The following is a 20,331-nucleotide window of genomic DNA, read 5'->3' as shown; positions in this document are numbered from 1 at the left end:
CGGGAAGCTTGCGACCTCGCTGTTGTGCCTTAACACCAACACAAACAGACGCTGAATCTTCAAGGCTGTTTAGTTTCACTCTTGTGAAGTCTGAAGCTGGACACCAACTGTTGGCTCCGAAGCGAAAGACAGAGTGCGATTGCATCTGCTTCCTATTTATATACACCTGTCGGAGGCGGTGCGCATTATGCAAATATCGCACGCCAATTCCATTGGCTTGTTTTAGTTCACTCGAAGCTGATAGGGCTCTCTAGCGATATCCCAATTCGTCGGTCACTACTGACGTACGTCGAACGTGACCGACTGAAAGGGAACAGTAGAGGCACTTTACCACAACAGAAAAAAAAGTTTACGAATAAAGCATTCATTAGTTATTTTATGATACTACCGTTGTTAGGTTTTTAGTAAACATTATAGTTATAAAGTAAAACGACAATAACAACGACAACAACAATAATAATAACAGGCTGACAACCCGATGGGCAAGATTACATTATTATTAAATCATTGTCTCTTCCACTCCGAACCCACTACAATTGAGAGACATTCCAGATGCATATTTCATTCAAATATATTATGCAACTGGACTATCAGACGAGTTATCCAGTGTCATATTTAATGTGATATTAAAATGGAAGACGGGAATAGGAAAGAGGTTCAAAAAGACTTTATCATTCATCTTGTCCAATGTGGCCCTATACTTCAAGTTAATGGACAACATATTACTATAAATAAAAATAATACAAGTTATTAGCACATTACAGTGTAGCTATCATGCCATATTTACGCATCCATTGGACAGAGAGTGCAAATATTTCGGCTCATTATTAGGCTATCCCATATGAGAAGGTGTCGGTGTACATAATACATCAAAATGTACAGTAAAAATGTTCAGTAGCCAATAACGTTTCATTACACTGTTTTACAATGCACAGGCCTTTAATCAAAGAGAAACACTGGCACGAATTTGGGCACAATGACGACACATTCTGTATTAGAGCCATATGTAAATGTCATGGATGGAACAATAAAAAAATAGTCCATTGATGCATTAGAAAGTGTAATGAAAACAAAAATAAACATGAAAAACGACATGAGGTTATTTTTCTTATGTTCATGTCAATGGTAAAATAAATGATACATGAATGCCTTGTTCATTTTTTCCCCTTAATTCTCAGAAGGACCCCGTGGCCAATAAAAACAAACAGGATGAAACTACTTTTTTTAACAATTAAAAAAAAAAAAATCAAGCCATAATATAATTTTTATGTTTTATTAACTTAACGAAAAAATAAAGGAGCCATTTCTCTGGACGGATGTTCTTCCTCTATCTTTGGCTTACAGAGGATTATGCGAAAACCACATCTCATTAATATTCATTAGCTCATTACCATAGCTATTTTTACCTGTAAAAATGGCGTTTCTAGATATCAGTAATTGAATTTTCACTAGTTGCAAGAGCAATTTCAGATATCAACTCTCTTTGTTGATATCAATAATTACATTGTTATTAGTAAAAATGCGAATTTTTGATATCAAGAATTCAGTTGTCACTAGTTAAAAATGTCAGTTCTTGATATCAACAATTGAATTGCTACTAGTAAAAATGTTCATATTTGATATCTGAAAATGCATTTCTGATATCAACATAATTTCAGATATGTAAAATGGCTTTCTTACTAGTAACAATCACATTCATGATATCAGAAACTAACATTGTCACTAGTGACAATCAAATTATTGATATCAAAAATGAACATTGTTACTAGTAGCAATTCAATTGTTGATATCAAAAACTGACATTTCAACTAGTGACAACTGAATTATTGATATCAAAAATTCGCATTTTTACTAGTAAGAATTGTATTTCTGATATGTGAAATTGGAATTTCAACTAGTAAGAACTCAATTCTTGATATCAACAATTGAATTTGAATGGCAGCCTATGGTGACATTTCACTAGTGAAAATACAATTACAGATATCAAGAATTCTAGTTTTTACTAGTGGAAATTCAAATGTTGATATCAAGAATACATATTTCTGCGAGTGATGACATCATTGTTGATATCAAGCATTAACATTGTTACTAGTGGAAATGTTAATTCTTGATATCAACAATTGTCATTGTTACTAGTAGAAATGTAATTCCAGATATCAAGAATTAACATTTTAACTAGTGAAAACTGAATTGTTGATATCAAAATTTCATATCCTGGGAATGATTAAAAGTCAAAACGGCTTGCCTATTGCCTTTCCCAGGATATAAATTGCTGATATCAAGAATTCTAGTTTTTACTAGTGGAAAATAATTCTTGATATCAAAAATTAGCCTTTTAACTAGTGAAAATTGAATTGTTGATATCAAAAATTGCCATTGTTACTAGTGGAAATGTAATTCCTGATATCAAGAATTAGCATTTTAACTAGTGAAAACTGAATTGTTGATATCAAGAATTCATATCCTGAGAATGAATAAAAGTCAAAACGGCTTGCCATACATGTTGGGACTTTTTGATTTTTTGATCTATCAACTGGCTTAGCAAGTTGCAGTATCGTGACTAAGAAAACTGTGTTTTTGTATGAACAAGCATGTGGCGGTTCGACTCAAATGCATTAGTAAACTCTGCACCCTCTGACTAAGATCAGAACTGGCGAGTTTGTGATCGTGAAAGGCACTCAACGGCCGAAGAGACTTTTCTAAGTGATATGGGTCCGTGATGAAAGAATAATTGAACATATGAAATACCCAGAATAGTCAAATATCTAAATTAATACATAACAAATGATTAATTTCTAAATGGAAACACAACCTAAGTGTAATAATCATTTGAAATTGGAGTCAGATTAAACGAGTGAAATTAAGTGAACTTCACAGAGGCGCTGAAAAGACATACACGCGTTAACCTTCGCCCGGGCCGTCAGATTCCGTTTTTGGGCCGATGGGGGGTTCCTTACACAATATACAGTGTATTTTTCTATAAATGAATGTTTTATCATTGTATGGAGCTGAACTCACCGTTGTTAGATGAACTGCAGATGAAAGTGAAGATGTGACCACATGACCAATCTCCCCATTGTCCACTCATAATCACAGCACACCTCTCTTCTCCGTTATTTGGTTGTGCAGGTCCCCAGTTCAGATAGAGCGCAGGATCACCTGAAGACCACTGCCATTTATCAACACTCGTCTTCTGCAGCCCAATCCAGACACGTCCATCATTCACAGTCTTCTTCAGCTCGTTCATGTCGTTCATGTTGTCAACGGTGGCCAGATCTGTGTAATTCTCTCTGCAGTATCTCTGAGCTTCAGTCCAGCTCTTCTTCACGTTTATAAAGTGATACTGACGCTGAACACATTCAGATACGGAGCAGAGAGCTGTGAAAGAGAGGGTTTGATTTAATGCTTTTCATAACAGAGTCAAACCTGATGAAACTATAAACCATCAATAAAACAACAAACACACTCACCAATGAGAAGAAGAATGAAATATAGAGTTTGCTCCATTTCTGAGGAAGAAACACATTGAAAAACTCAGATAATCCCATATTCATCTTGGAGTAAAACATGATTATGTCATTTAAAAAAACAGCAGAAAAACAAAATTCACAATCATTCAGACAATATTAACATCTCAAAGTCTAGTTGTGTTTGAAGAATGAACATGTGAGTTGTTCTTACTTTAGAGGTCGTGTGTTTCTGTCCTGAGTCTGATGTTTCTGTCTGCAGCTTTAAACAGTGTGATCATTATATCTGCTCTCATCCCTCATTCATCATCACATCATTTGTATTTCTCTGAATACCCCTATATTCACTTCCCCTATATTTGTGTATTTGTCCACCTCTTTTCCTTTATTTGCATCTTGACGTCAGTGTCAGTCAGTGTCAGTCTACATGAATATGGACCTTTATTAAAACATTTACATATTAACATTCATATTTATATTTTAACAACTAAACAGCTGTTTTAATGTTATTGCTGGACTGTATAACTCGTGTCACATCCCTGTTCAGTTTGACATATATGTTTACCTTTTTCCCCTTTTTTGCACATAGAAAGGGAGAAAAACTTTTTTTGCTCTTCTATTTCTTCTGAGCGCAGAGACCCCTAATGGTGGTGAGGAGACATTCACAACAGAGATGAGATCAAGACTCAGCCTGCATTAAAGGGATAGTTCACCCAAAAATGAAATTATTCTCATCAATTACTCACCCTCAAGTGTTTCCAAATCTGTTTATTATTTCTGTTGAACACAAAAGAAGATATTTTAAAGAATATGGGTATCTAGACAGTTGATGGAAGATTGTTGGACTCTCATTATCCCACTGAAATAATAACATCATCTTCTGCTGCTGCTGTTCCAGTCTTATTTCCTCTAAATACTTGATTGTGATTGGCTGGAATGCAGATATTAAAACATTGTTACATTTTTTAGAATTCATCTCTTTGTGAAAATTCTTATTTTGTTCCTGCTGTTTACTGTTTCTTTGAACACATTTGCATGTAATTCTCATCACTCATTTTCTTATGCCCACACCACATTTAAATATTCAGGATGGACAATATTTACATCTCTGACATGAAACAGAAGGAGAAACAGTGAGTGTTATTGTTCTAGTCATATTTAATCTATTTTTTTTATTTCAACAACAGGAAAGATACACTATAACTGTGTCTCAATTCAGAGCTGTGTCCTCAAAGTCCATGAAGGTCGAAGCGAGCATTGTTAAATGAAACGCTATAGCCTATGGATAATTTCCTGTTTACATCAACAGCTGTTCACGCCCACTGCTGCTGTCGCCTAGCAACTGTGACAGCTGCCATCAGGAAACAGTAGAGACGCTTCTGACAGATATTTAAATACAAAGATGGTGCCTGTGTTTTTATTTGTTTATTTGTTTGTTTGTTTGTTTGTTTGTTTGAAAAGGGCAGGTGATGTATCTCAAGCTGAAACCAGACCATAGCCAGGTAAAATAAGTCTGGTTAAAGCAGAATTGGAGGCAAAACAGGTTAGAGAGAAAATTAAAAAAGGAGAAATAAAAACAAAACAAAAGGAATGAAAGAAAAGTGCTGTTTGAGAACATTTTAGCAAAGTGGTTGGTATGTAATATGCAACAGCTGTGAAGCGCTGTATGTTCATGACAGATATACGCCCTTCAATGTTGTCTCTGGCAAAGGATTCCTCCAAGTGGCCCAAACACTAATAAACATCGGAGTCAAGTACGGTGCTGTTGATGCTGATGCTGTCATATCACATCGTCACATTCATTTACACGGTATACTGATACACTAGGAAGCTAGGGAGCTGTTTGAGACGCAGGGATAGTTTGTAGGGGTCTTCCTCGTCTACTTACTTCCTCTTCGTCGTCTTGGTATCAATGTGTGCTGTTTTGCACTTGAGCAGCACCAAGTCGTGTTTTACTGTAACTTCAGCAGCTCCAGGCACGTGAACAAAAGCGCCACTCTCATTGGTCTGCCAGTTTTTAACGTGGCGCGTCAAACCTGAAAAACGAACCCAAGGCGTTTTTTAAAAAATGGCGCTTTTACGCCTCGCATTTTTCACGTCGGTGTGCACACTCACATTGGCGCCCTTTGTTTAGTCACGACACGTTAAACGTCGGTGATAATCGCACGTGATATTCGTCCCGGTGTGTTCAAACAAACAAACTTTAACAGAACCTTTCAGCAGATTAGTTAATGGGCACACAACAGATGAAAAATTTGGACAAAAAGCCTGATAATACCCAGCCATACCCAGAAAGCACATTAATTCTTTTTTCATAGAAGAGTCATTCTACGAAACGGGTGACATTTCCACTTTGCATTTTTAAAAATTTTAATTATGAACAAACTTTTTTTTAAACAAACCTACAAATTGAAAGATATGTTAATCCTCCAAAAAACATATTTTCCCACCTCAGGCACAAAATCTTTATTAGTATTATCCTGTTTATTCAGGCAAGGAAGCCATTTTTGTACCACCCCGTCACGGACAATATGTATGCCACTGGAGTAGTAAAACAAGAAATAGATTTTTAAAATCTAATGTTTTCCTAACTGAAAAATGTCCCTTTTTTGGAAACCATCAATAGAAAGTCTGTAATTTAATATATAGTTTTTTTAATTTTTAGATTTTTAATCTTGAAACATGAATTTGACCTTTCAATGGCCTCATTGTTTCTACTGAAAAAATGAATTTACTTAAAAAATACAGATAAAGTTATATTTATCTGATCATGAAGAGTCATGAATTCAACATTAATTTATGTAATATTTCATTTTCTTTCCATAAACTTTTAACAAAATGACCCTGTGACGGGGTGGTAAATGTGACGGGGTGGTATGGACAAAGTGTTACTCTATATGATCTGCTGGTTTTAAACTTTAAAAACTGGGGGAGGGGAGACCTTCAAATTGAGTAAAAAGTGTGTGAGTGTGTGAATGAATGAATGAGTGAATTAATGAACCAAACAGTGTTGCCAAGTCTGAGTTTGAAATTGGGCTAGGCTACTTTTACACTGTTGCCGCGGGTTGTTTTTCATGTCCACGGGTTAAAGCGAGCTCAAATAACATGATATTTAGCCCTTGGAATGCACATTTTACCAAGGGAACCTTGCCAAAAAGAAAAAAAGTTTTACGCCCCAGAATGTGATTTTTATCAGGGGACATTTTGGAATGAAATTTACCACCCCGTCACATAAATTTGGGTAAATTTCATCCCAAAATGTCTGCAAATCTCCCATGTGGTCAAGTTTCTCAACTAGCATACATGCATTCAATCTGAAATATAATTATCTTTGTATTAATAATGTAAAAAAATGAATAAACAGTTTTCCCTATCTATTTTGCGTGACGGGGTGGTAAGTTTAAGCTTGACGGGCCCTGCCTAACATGAAAAAGCAACAAATAAACAATGTAAAAAAAAATGTACATAGGTGCCTGCTTTTGTTCTTGGTGGCTATAAGGCTCAAATAATGTTACTTAGGCTTTGTGATGTCATTTAAAGGAACAGTGCATTATTTATAGATAAAACAAGTTAGTGTGACGGGGTGGTAAATCAAACTGAGGGACGCGCACAAATCATAAAATATTTACAAACAAAATAAGGTTTATTGTGAATAAATATATTTTGTGTAAACAGGGACACACAAATAATCCTGAAAATAGTATATGTTTGAAAAAAATGTAGAACTTATTTGGTGATAATTTAGATGCAAATGTCATGTTGGTTAACACGGACATGTGAAATTGGCTATGTAATAATGAAAAATTATTAAAAATAGTATGCTAATCTTCAAAAAAAAAAAAAATGTGATCATATATCATGTTAAAAAGAACACTTGAATTAATAACTTTAAGCTTTGGAAACATTTTTTGTGCCTTATGCATCAAATGTTGCGGACCCAAATGGCACCCGTTTCGTAGAATGACTCAGAAGGAACAGGGAATTTTTCAATAACACACACTTTTTCTTGCAACGGGCAGACGCTACCTTGTCCCACCTCCCATCTCGGATAGACCACAGTTGCTTTCGCGAATTCACATTTGGCCAAATTGACTGTAAGATGAGCTTCAGCCAAATGGGAAAACAAAGCGTGAACTCGCTCCAGATGCTGTTCCAAGGTATCGCTATAAATAATTATATCATCTAAATGAACTGAGCAGCCCGCAAGTCCCCACACAACTTGGTTCATCAGTCTTTGAAATGTTGCCGGTGCGTTTCTTAATTCGAAATTTATAACGGAGCAGGAATATAATCCGGAAGATGTTATTGTTACGCCTGTCTGTTTCCCCCTGCTGGCTCTGCTGAACAGTGCAGACGTTAGTTGGGCAACAGGTGCATTACATTAGAATTTTTTTTTTTTTTTTTTTTTTTTAATACTTCTTTCCTTTATTGATTGTTTGTGTCAGAGTAAATGCATATTTAGTTACCACACACGCGTGTTTTTTTCCGCCTAGACGTTGGTTTTCCTTTAATTGTTGTTGTTTATAGTTGTTTTCTTATTCTGTAAATAAATTGGTTTATTTTTTGAACAATTTGTTGTCCTCTTTTATGTTACGGTACATGAGCCAGCCATAACAGCACCTGTTTATTTTTATTTTCTTTGTGGCTCAATTGAGTGAAGCGGCCATGTGTTTTTGGCCTCTACAGAAACTAAGGGTTATTTAAATTATTTGCCGGCTTAGGAATTTATTCTGTTGGATTGGAAACATTCTTTATTTTTCCCTTGATGTTAACTGCTTATTTTTCATGTAAATGTCATTTTGAAAAAGGGAATCATACACATGTGTTTTGACAGAAGCTTTATTGAAAAGAATACATCATATATATATATATATATATATATATATATATATATATATATATATATATATATATATATATATATATATATATATATATATATATATATATATATATATATACATATATAATTTCTTTTTCCTCATTGATAACATTCAAGTAAATTCAAGTCTGATTTATTTTTAATAAATCTTTATCTGGTTCGAATAACCAAGAAAAAAGGTTTTTAAAACATTTAATAACCTTGATGTTTTGGGCATTCTGAGAACATTCTGAAATAACGTTTTGGGAACGGCAGCAAAACAATCTTAGAACATATTTTTGTTGGAGTGTTCCTCATGGAAAGACTGGAAAGACAACCCTGCTCTTTCACAGGTGTGTGTGTGTGTCTCATCTTTATATTTAACTTTAAATATGAAGCTGATAAAGGTCATGCAAATAATGCGACTGTAGGCAATTTTGAAACCACTGCTAATATATAGTCTGGCTTTCCCAAATCTATATGCAATTTTGCAGCCTGGCCCCTAAAAATGAACTGACACAGGAGGATATTTATATGAAATAACTAAACGAACAAGCAACAGTCAGTATGTAACAATGAGACTTAACATATAAAAGAGTCTGGATCTATGCAATACGCTATTTACTTTTTATTTAGTGGTTCTGAGTCATTGTGTGAATCAAAACTTTTGGGGGAAAAAAAAAAACAACATAAATGCAAATATTGCATTTCTAAAAACTTGGTGATTGGGTTTTAAAGTAGATTAGATAGTAGGGTTTGAAAACCTTTTCAACCGCGAAAAACTCCACATCTAATGTATTAAAACACCTGAAATGGCAGCACAGCATGGTAAAACTTATCAAGAAAATACAGAGTGATGATGAGACCAATGCATCAACTTCTACTGTCGAGTCCAGTGCCAGTGGGCCTTCTCCAACTAAACAACAGAAGTTGGATTTCTCTCGTCCAACACCAACCGTAAGTGGAGAAGAACCTCGTCCACAAGGTGGAATTCCTTCATGAGGTTGTTTCCAGAATCACAGAAATTCCCATGAATGAGCTGAATAGCTTGTGCACCAAGCTGGGAGTCAAGTGCTTCAATGACAAGGAGTACCAGTTCTACCAGAAAGACTCGGGAAGCAAAGAAACATTTGAATACAATTTATTCAACAGTATGAATGTAAATATCAAAGAAATGATAATGTTCTTTGGCGTAGGCCCTGTCCATAGTACAATCTGGAGGGTAGCAGACGTTTGCAGATCCTGCCTGAAGATGAAGGCAGGGGCGGAGCCTACCCCCGATATATGGGCAGGGACCGACCTGGTGGTGGTGGGGAGGATGGGGGTGAATGCCGGCGATGGTATCTGCGAACACGATAGTGGGTGGGAACAGAACTTATATACTCAGGTGATGTGTAATGATTGGTTAGAAAATGAGCAATGACGTGCATTAGAGTCTTCTGGGTAGAACTTCCGCTAAACGCTCCCATTTCTACCAGAAAGACTTGGGAAGCAAAGAAACGTTTTCCAAACACATATAAATTTAACATATTTAATTGACAGTTCATTGTGACATCACTTCAATTTTCCCTTTCTAATAAATCAGATTTAATTCCGCTGAGACACAAATAATATTATTATTAAGATCTGCTGCTCACAGAATCACATTCAACCAGTTATTACTATAGATAATATTAGTGAAAACATAAAAACACATAAACACCAGATATGCAAAGAGATTCCTAAAAGACACATATATTGTATTAGTATTTTAGACATCTAAAAAATATTAAACATTAATGTTAGAAAACATTGATAAGATCACATTGTTATGATAATTAACATACAGAAATAAAACAAAAACTTTTAAAACACAATTAATAGATTCAGTCAGAAATTACTAAAGAACAAATCAAACAAGTAAATTTGAAAAGTAATGAAGAATGAAAACAGTGAATGTAAGTAAACACACAAACGCGTGTTTTTTCACTCTTAATTTCTGCTGCAGATGAAGTTGAGTCTGTCAGTCTCAGGAAGGCTGATCCAGCGCTGATCTCCTCCAGACTGAACTGCTCCTTTTCTCTTCTTGAGGTTGCAGTCTTCCGGTGTCGTTCCGTTCCCTGGAGCCCAGTTCTGATAGCACACGATCTCTCCGCTCAACCAGAGCCACATGTTCATAAGGCAGTAGTTGTGTAAACCCAACCACACCGCCCCAGTAGACGCCCATTTAACCACATTCATCACGTCACGCTGAATCTCTTCTGAATGAACCGAGACCAGATCCACATGATTCTGTCTGCAGTATCTCAGAGCTTCAGACCACGTCATCTTCTCTTTGATCAGAATCAGTTTTTCTGGACACAAAACAAACCACAAGCAGAAACTAGAGAGAGACTGATCAAAAACAACATGCAGAACAAACACTGTGGAGGAATTTGTCATGTCAGACATGTAGTGTGAACTTTAAGATATCTGGAGGTGATGGATGGATTGTGTGTGTTTGTGAGGATCTGCTCACCTTCATGACACACAAAAGGATATTTGTTGTTGCAAGAGATGTCACCCCATTGTCCCTGACCATTCGGATAAATCACTGCACAGTTTTCATTTCCTCCAACATTATCAGGTTCAACAGACCTCCAGTATCTGAATGAGGAGTTACTCTGATCTGACCACTGCCATGAGTCTCTGAACAGACCGATCCAGACATCACCAGATATGTGATTATCATTGATGATGTTCTGAACCTGTTGATTCTCATTCTGGTTCCTCACACTGACCAGATCAATGTGATTCCGTCTGCAGTAACTCTGAGCGCCTCTCCAGTTCTTCCCCTGATTGACAAAGACGAGTCCTGTGTTTGCTTTAAGAAAAACAAATGGAAACAGATTCATGAATCAGTTTGATCATTATTTTTATGCTGCTTTATGATTTTGTTGTAAACAGGAGCAGCAGTGGAAACATCAGAAACACGCGTTGTTTGATTTTGCTGATAAAACATTAAGTAATATTTGTGAATTTTCATGATAATTTTAATACATCTTTCTATTTCCCTATTAAGTTTCCTTTCACATTTCTCTTGAATACTGGATTCAGACACAAAGAGCTGGATGAGAGAAAGAAGATATTTTATTTGTTAACTAGTCCTTAGATAAATGTCAATAAAAAGTCATTTCAAAATGTTGGATTGTAGACTTGGATTGCAGAATACTGTTGCAATATTAACATTAATATTAGTGTTTGTCTTGTTTCTGGTCTGTTTTTACATTGTAATAGACAATTTGTGAGATGTGAGTTCACTTAAAGTTCATCTAATAAGAATGACATTTTTACAGGTTTGTGTTGAGATCTTGAAAGCTGTTGTATAGAAAATATTGAAAAAATCTGACTATCAAGTCAATTTTTTAAGGAAACTTAAGCAGTTTTGAGGCTTAAATTAAGGAACTGATTAAGCTGATGAATCAGAATCAGTACCTATTTATTTTAAAAGATTGATTATTATATTATTATTATTGTTATTATCATTATAAGATTGAAGAGCCTTCTGTCTAAACTGCCTAAACTCCAGCTGCCTTCTGGTTGAGTGAATGCTGCCGTGCCTGACTGCTGCTGTTCTCCAGTATACTCTCTGAGCTCTGGACTTTGATCTTTGAGTCTGTTTTTCTGAGTTTCTTTTTTTTTTTTTTTTTTTTGCAAAAACAATGACGATCTACAAACAGACTTGTATAATCCTTTTAGTCACGCTGGTGGAGGTGTCTGTGACACTTTTAATGGGTTTAGAAAAATATATAATAAAAACCTTAAGACAAATACTGGACTTAGATTAATATAAACTTAGAAAATTTTGAGCTTCAAAAGAAAACTTTGCACTCATTTCAAAGTGGTCTATGACATTCTATGACATGAAATTCATCTAATTTTAAATTATTTCATGGATGTGGCTGTTGTGGTTTGTGGTAATAGGAGCATCAGCTGCTGCAGTAAATGTGGTGTGAATTTGACATAGTCCTTTTATGTTTAACTGTTTTAAATGCCCATTGCCCGCTGTGCACAGTTGCCCTGAAGCCACTGGGGTGGCGGTGCCACCGGGCTTTGGCCCGTCATCGCTGCTTGCAGCTATATTCATTACTATTTTTCTTCTCCAAAATGGATTGCATTTTCGGGGGCCTGAACGTGCTCGAAAACTCAACAAAGTGCCCCTCGCGCTACGTTTCACGTACAAGTATGAAATTCGGTAGACACTTGTAACAGCCCAATACCTACAATAAAGTCTCTTAGAGCAAAATCTGAAACCGAACAGGAAGTCAGATATTTTTAATTTTCTTATCAAAATTGTGTCATTTCCACACGTTGTACTTTAACCAACTCCTCCCAGAGCTTTAATCAGATCAACGTCATATGTGGTCAGTCTAATCTAAAGGCCTTTGCGATGTTACATTGCAAATATCTTGACTCTTCACTGAAGGGCGTGTCCATGGCGGCCTGACTAACTTCGATGTTTCGCCATGAAACAGGAAGTTGTTGTAACTCTACCTGAGTACAATGTCCAATCTGCCCCAAACTTAACGTGTTTTATTAGAGTCCTGACCTGAAGACATCTACATGGCAATATTCAGTTACAGTCATAGCGCCACCTGTGGGCTACAGGAAATTACATGTTTCACACTGTGATTAACTCCTCATAACGATTTAACCAGATCAGTATTGTATGTTGTCAGTCTAATCTTAAGACCTTAGCGATGATAAATATCAAAGATCTTGAGCTTTCACAGAACGGTGTGTCCGTGGCGGCCTGACAAAGTCTCATGTTTTGTCATGAAAGAGGAAGCTGTTGTAACTGAGGCATACAATGTCCAATCTGTTCCAAACTTCACATGTGTGATAAGAGTCCTGGCTTAAAGACATCTACATGGCAATATTCAGTTACGGCCAAAGTGCCACCTGTTGGCAGCAGGAAGTCTGGCACTTCGAAATGACTTTGCCATAATTCTCCTGTATTTACTCGTTATGTGCATGTCGCCCACTGTTCACTGTTTTCCTAAGGCCAACGGGTGGCGGCGAGCCCAGCTGCGAGGGCCCTTTCATCGCTGCTTGTCTTATATTTGTTATTGGTGATGTTATTCAGGATAAATTTCATATTTAGAGAAATTATTTTCAGTACAGTTTAACATGCATCTGCTTTATTATTGTGTATAGTATATGCAGTTATCCCTTAAGTGAACTGTTAAATTTCTTTAACGCACATTTTTTAGAAACATATTTTTTAATTTTTTCTGTATTTAAATCCATGCTTTAATTCAACATCCCTGTGGAAGGAGTTATCTATCTGCCTAGTTAAGAAGGGGAACTCTTTTATGAAGACAGAATACTGCCTGCAGAGCATTGTGGTCTTTAACATACCTTTCAGCTCAGAAAGAACTGGTTAGTTTCATAAGATCAACAATACAACAAATCTGCATAAGTTTGTGTTTAACCTTGCATTTCCTTGCAATTTTATTAGCTCAACTACATACTCCACATAGAGAAGCCTGCAAAGGAGCTGATTATTCGAACAGCAAAGGCATGCCTGGTGTCATTGCATACATTTATTTGTTATTTCTTAGCACCATCTTGTGGCAGTTTGGTGTAACAACAAATAACATTGATGACTGTGAGCTGTTTTCTTAGTGGTTGGTTTAGGTCATGTGACTCTTGGGTTAGAGGTTAACCAGGAATTACCGCAGTGTGTTCCAGATTCTTTCCATGCGGTTGGCTCTCTGTTTCCTTTACGTTTTGTGCCTTGGAAAGGCTTTGCCTGTAAGTTGTTACCTTTCTTTTATTGTGTGTATATATTTGTCATTAATGAGTTTGAGATTAAATTGAACTATTCTCCAACGATGGTAATTCGTGAACAACAATAATACTAAGCAAAGTTGAATGCAGCCAGCAGATGTTTCACAGCTTCATTGTGAAAGAGGAAGATAGATACTTCCTTCGTTTTCTTTTGGTTCAAGGAAAATGACACCAGCAAAGAGATCATCGAATATCGAATGAGGGTGCACATGTTCGGAAATAGTCCATCTCCTGCTGTAGCCATTTATGGTCTTCGACGAGCAGCAACTTATGATGAGAAGGAGTATGGTTCAGACGTCAAACACTTTGTAGAGAGAGAATTCTATGTCGATGATGGACTTTTATCAACACCCACAGCTGCGGAAGCAATCGACTTGTTGGCAAGAACAAATGTTGGCCACTTCGAATTTAAGACTGCACAAGTTCGCTTCTAATAGCAAGGAAGTAATGGACGCATTCCTGATCGAAGATCATGCAAAGGGATTCAAGGATCTCAACTTGGAAGTCGACCCAACTCCTATCCAACGTAGTCTCGGACTTTGCTGGGATGTGAAGAGAGACATATTCACCTTTCATGTAACAGACATCAAGGAAGCCCTTTACTCGCAGAGGGATACTTGCTACTGTCAACAGTCTCTTCGACCCACTTGGGTTCGTTGCCCCTATCATCATTGAAGGGAAATTCCTATTAGGAGAACTCTCAGGTGAGGCTCTTGACTGGGACTCTCCTCTCCCTGAACATAAGGAAGAAGCATGGAATGCATGGAGGAAATCCCTACAAGATCTCAAACAGCTGGAGATTTCCAGACCGTATGTCCATACTACCCTCTCTACAGCTCTGAGAAAGGAACTTCATATTTTCTCAGATGCTTCTGTCAGAGCAATTGCAGCAGTGGTATATCTTCATGTAATTAATGAAGAAGGAGCATGTCACACTGGGTTCGTCCTAGGGAAGGCGAAGTTGGCTCATACAATTCCCAGACTGCAATTAGGAGCTGCGGTTCTAGCTGCAGAGTTAGCAGAGACAATCATAAATAAGCTGGACTTCTCTTTAGATGCTGTGGAGTTTTACATGGATAGCAGAGTTGTCCTGTGATACATATATAACCAGACAAGACGTATATATGACATATATGTAGCCAATTCGACCTCATCGTGCCAGAGTTGGATATAGAGGTTCATCCTCTTGTTACTACCCTATCTACTGATGATTCTCATCTCGAATGTCAACGATTCGAGAGATTCTCTTCTTGGAGGTCATTAGTCAGAGCCATAGCTTCTCTCATACATGTCGCCCAGACTTACAAGTCATCTGATGATACAGAAAGAACCTGCAGATCATGGCATTATTGTGCTAAGCCTCGTACAGTGAAGGAGTTGTTACAAGCAGAGGAAGTCGTAATCAAGAGCGTGCAGAGGAGAGCTTACCAAGAAGAGCTTACCCGCATTGCCAAAGGAAATGACATTCCCAGGTACAGTGCTCTGAGAAAACTGAACCCTTACATAGATAGTAGAGGCCTTCTCAGGATAGGAGGTCAGCTAAAGAATGCAACTCTGGATCTCAAAGAGAAGTTTCCTTTGATCATTCCAGGATGCAGTCATGCTGCAAAACTACTGGTGGAGCATTACCATTATCGAGTCAAGCATCATGGTCGTGTGTTCACTGAATCCGCTATCCGCAATGCAGGGTATTGGATTGTCGGTGTCAAGAAGCTTAACAGCATTCTATACAAGTGTGTCATGTGCAACAAGCTTCGTGGGAAGGTAACTGAGCAGAACTTCTGCTTAAGGCCTGACAACTCTACATATAAAGGGTGTCAAAACTCAGTTCCTGGAGGGCCACAGCCCTGCAGAGCTTAGTTCCAATTCTTCTCCAAAACCATGTAGTTTTCAAATAAGCCTGAAGGACGTGATTAACTGGATCAGGTGTGTTTAGGAACTGAGTTTGTCACCCTAGCTGTGGATGTTGGTTCTGCTGTTTAGAGCTGGTCTGTTCCTTTTGACTAGTCTCTCTTCTGCAAGTTAAATGAGAGTTCAGTTGTTTGCTTGAACTTTAAAGTTTGTTTCTTTTGTGGGCATTTCACAAGCAGGTTTCTCATACTGGGGTTCTCTATTTAATTCTGGCTTAATCTATTTTAATTTTGGCTTTATCACTGTATCGGTGCTGATTGCCAAGGCAGAAAAACAAACAAAAATTACACTGAGATTATGGATGTCCAGTGTATCCATAATGTGTGTGTGTGTGTGTGTGTGTGTCTGTGTGTCTGTGTGTCTGTCTGTCTGTGTGTGTGTCTGTGTGTGTGTGTGTGTGTGTGTCTGTCTGTGTGTGTGTGTGTGTGAGTGTGTCTGTGTGTGTGTGTGTGTGTGTGTGTGTCTGTGTGTGTGTGTGTGTGTGTTGGTGTGTGTCTGTGTGTCTGTCTGTCTGTGTGTCTGTCTATTCGTCTTTCTATCTATGAAATTGTGCTTATTCCCTCTTTTCATTATAGTTAAGGGTTTTCCAGGACAGCCATATGGAAATGACTGTGGCATATTCATGTTGATGGTAAGGTGTACAATATGTTGGTGGTTAATATCAAGATTAATGAATAAAAACAGCATAAAAATTAAGCGGTAAAAGAATTAAGTTGTTTCCAACATTGATGATTAATCAGCGTATTAGAATGATTTCTGACAGATCATGTGACACTGGAGTAATGGCTGATGAAAATTCAGCTTTGCATGACAAAAATAAATACATTTTAAAAATATATTTCAATACAAAACTTAATTTGAATTGCAATATTTCACAATACAATTTTTTTTTTTTTTTTGCATCTGTACTTTTCATCAAATAAATTGAAAATCAAATAAATGTAAATCTTACTGATCACAAACTTTTGAGCGGTAGCATATATATATATATATATATATATATATATATATAATATATATATATATTTATTTACCCGGCTGAGAGTGCATCTTGTCTGCAGCCAGACCCTATTGGGTTTGATCTGCCTTGTGTTTGTGTTTGTACCGCTGTTCGTCCGGAGGGCATGGCGGACTTGTTTTCCGCTCACACGCTTCGGCGTGTGGTGTTTGTGTTCGTTCGTCATCTGCTTCGGCACGTGTTGTTGTGTTATTTGTGCCATGCGTTCAACTGTCAACTGTTGCCCCGACCTCTTGTTACTCTGTTAGCTCATTATTAATCTCACATGTTACTCCTCATTAGCTTCCCTTTATATTCCCTTCATGTTTTTTGTTCCGTGCCAGATCGTGTTAATGTGTCTTGTTGTTTACGTCATGTTTTTTGTGTTGTTCCTAGTTTTCTAGTCAAGCCTTATTTTCTTCAGTTTGAGTTTTATGCTTAAGAGATCACAAAGGTGACATTTGTCATCATTCTGCTCACAGGCAAGGCTTGTGAATGGGGAACCACTGTGTGGGCAGCCAAGGCTCCATTCTGTGCCTCCTTCGAGCTTTTCGAGAAGATGTTGAAGGTATTCGATCGTTCTTTGGCTGGTAAAGAGGCCGCTAGCCAGCTCGCTAGGCTGAGACAAGGGGACCAGTCTGTGACTGATTACTCCATCCGTTTCTGCACTCTTGCTGCCTTAACTGGCTAGAATGAGGAGGCTTGTTGAGACCACTTCCAGGTCTTAACGATGACCTCCAGGATGAAATTGCCATTCATGATTTACCATCTTCATTCGACAGTCTAGTGGATTTAGCCCTCAGAGTGGAGACTCGTCTAGAGATGCATCATCAGAGACGCCCTGCCCATGTTCAGTTGAGAGGTAATTTGTCTGCTCTGGCCAGCCATGGTCCTGAGCCTCCCCAGAGCCAGAGCCCATGCAGGTGGGGCAGATGCATCTGGCAGCAGAGGAGAGACAACGCCGCATATCCCAGTGCAGCTCAGTGTCCGTTAAAAGCCAGGGCTCACCAGTAGTTGGGGAAGTACTGGTGAGTGTTACTCCATTGTTTTGTTCTCCCTGTTCGGATGCTGATCTGGTGGCTCGTTGGAGAATTCCTACCTCTCCTCTCCAGAAACCTATCACAGCGAGGGTACTTAACGGCTCCATCTTGGCCCAAATAATCCATGTTACTGCCCCTGTGAGCCTAGTCATCTCAGGCAATCATCATGAGGAAATTGTGATATACCTCCTTAAGTCTCCTAGCACCGCCATTGTAGTGGGGCATCCATGGCTGGTTAAGTACAATCCCCATGTGATTTGGTCAGAGAATTCTGTGTTAGCGTGGAACTCTTTTTGTCATAAGTTTTGTCTGGGTGCTGCTTCGTCTTCTGGCTCTGTTTTTTCTATGTTGCAGGAGGCTCTAACCAGTGTTCCTGTGGAGTAACTTGGTCTGTGACACGTGTTCAAGTCCCGGACGGCATCTCTTCCTCCACATTGGCCTTATGACTGTGCCACTGACCTCCTCTCAGGCTCTTCTCCGCCCAAAGGCCACCTATACTCTCTCTTGGGACCAGAGAGAGGGGCATTGGATAAGTATATCCATGAATCATTAGCAGTTGGCCTCATCCGACACATTATCGTGGGCTAAATGACATCACCATTAAGAATCGTTACCCTCTGCTATTGATGTCAACTGCTCATGAGCTGTTGCAGGGAGCTTGGGTCGTCACGAAGTTGGATCTCCGCAATGCCTACCACCTAGTTCAGATAAGGGAGGGTGATGAGTGGAAGACAGCATTCAACACCCCCACTGGGCACTTTGAATGTAGGGTCATGCCCTTTGGGCTTACTAATGCCCCAGCTGTCTTCCAGGCCCTGGTTAATGATGTGTTGAGAGACATGATCAATAGATTTGTCTTTGTGTACCTTGATGATATCCTAATTTTTTTTCCTTCATTACTGTTACATATTCTGTTCCGTTCCTGGGGCAAATAATCTTGGTGGAGAAGATTAAGGTAGATCCGGCTAAGGTAAGGGCTGTCTCTAAATGGCCAGTCCCTGACTCCCGCAAGGCATTGCAGCGGTTCCTGGGTTTTGCTAACTTCTTCAGGCAGTTCATCCACAACTTCAGTCGAACTGCTGCACCCTTGACAGCTCTAACCTCCTCTTGTGTACCTTACAAATGGTCGGACCAGGCTCAGGAAGCCTTCCAGAAACTTAAGAAATGTTTCACCTCTGCACTTGTCCTGTCAGTTCCAGACCCTGATCTGCAATTTATTGTGGAGGTGGATGCTTCTGAAGTTGGGGTAGGAGCAGTCCTCTCCCAGCGATCTCCTTGTGATGAAAAAGTACACCCCTGTAAAAAATTTTTTCCACCGCCTGAGCCCGGCTGAACGGAACTATGATGTCTGAAACCATGAGCTGCTTGTGGTAAGGCTAGCCCTGGGTGAGTGGCGCCACTGGCTGGAGGGCGTGATGGAGCCCTTCTTGGTCTGGACGGATCATAAAAACCTCAAATATATCTGTATGGCCAGGAGGTTGAACTCTCGGCAATGCCAGATGGGCACTTTTTCTTTGGGTCAAAGAACGTCAAGCTTGACGCCATGTCTCATCTCTTTGATTTCTCTAGGAGTAAGTCGCGGCCTGACACTATTGTGCCTAGGGACGTTGCGGTGGCTGCCGTGTCCAGGGGGGGTCGAGCGACAGGTCAGGGAGGCTCTGCGAGGGGTGGCGGTTCCTGTGCGGTGCCCTGATGATCTGTTGTTTGTTCCTGAGTCATTGCATGCAGCTGTGTTGAAGTGGAGTCACTCATCAAGGCTGGTCTGCCATCCAGGAGCGCGGAGAACATTGGTTTCTATCCGTCAACATTTTTTGGTGGCCCACCATGGACCAAGATGCCAGACAGTTCGTGGCGGCTTGCTTGATTTGCACCCAGAATAAGTCTTCTAACAAGCTACCAGCTGGTCTGCTGCAATCTTTGCCCGTTCCCTCCTGCCCCTGGTCTCACATTTCTCCTGATTTTGTTACTGGCCTCCCTCCCTCCAAAGGCAACACTGCTATATTGATGGTGGTTGACCATTTTTCCAAGGTGGTACACTTTTACACTTTAACAGTTTTTTCTGTTTACTTAATTTTTGTGTTATTTTATTTACCTCTTTTGGTTTTGCCTTCAGATCAGTTTAGTCTAGTTTTTCTTTTCCTTTTTATTTATTTTCTCTCCAGTCTCCCTGTTTCCCTGGCTGCTGGATTGTGCTTATCTTCCTGCTACCTTCTGCTTCCCCACTGCCATCTCCCTTCCTCTTCT

General features: G+C 38.7%; 2 protein-coding genes across 3 annotated transcripts in view; both read right to left on the bottom strand.

The window, feature by feature from the left end:
• LOC137030168 (C-type mannose receptor 2-like) overlaps positions 1–3,507 on the bottom strand; it is a 51,927-nt gene extending 48,420 nt beyond the window's left edge. For both annotated transcript variants that reach the window (XM_067400330.1, XM_067400331.1), the window contains exons 1-2: positions 3,471–3,507; positions 3,019–3,378 (exon numbers count right to left, since the gene is read on the bottom strand). In XM_067400330.1, the coding sequence (XP_067256431.1) occupies positions 3,019–3,378; positions 3,471–3,507 (397 nt within the window). The remainder of the gene's footprint in view (positions 1–3,018; positions 3,379–3,470) is intronic.
• A 6,792-nt stretch (positions 3,508–10,299) lies between these two features.
• LOC137030167 (C-type mannose receptor 2-like) overlaps positions 10,300–20,331 on the bottom strand; it is a 34,086-nt gene continuing 24,054 nt past the window's right edge. Inside the window, exons 3-4 of the mRNA XM_067400328.1 lie at positions 10,826–11,170; positions 10,300–10,661 (exon numbers count right to left, since the gene is read on the bottom strand). Of these exons, the coding sequence (XP_067256429.1) occupies positions 10,300–10,661; positions 10,826–11,170 (707 nt within the window). The remainder of the gene's footprint in view (positions 10,662–10,825; positions 11,171–20,331) is intronic.

The sequence above is a fragment of the Chanodichthys erythropterus genome, chromosome 11, assembly GCF_024489055.1.
Source record: "Chanodichthys erythropterus isolate Z2021 chromosome 11, ASM2448905v1, whole genome shotgun sequence".
In the NCBI taxonomy this organism is placed as follows: Eukaryota; Metazoa; Chordata; class Actinopteri; order Cypriniformes; family Xenocyprididae; genus Chanodichthys; species Chanodichthys erythropterus.
The sequence above is the reverse complement of the archived record's forward strand: the minus strand, read 5'-3'. Positions and strand labels throughout refer to the sequence as shown.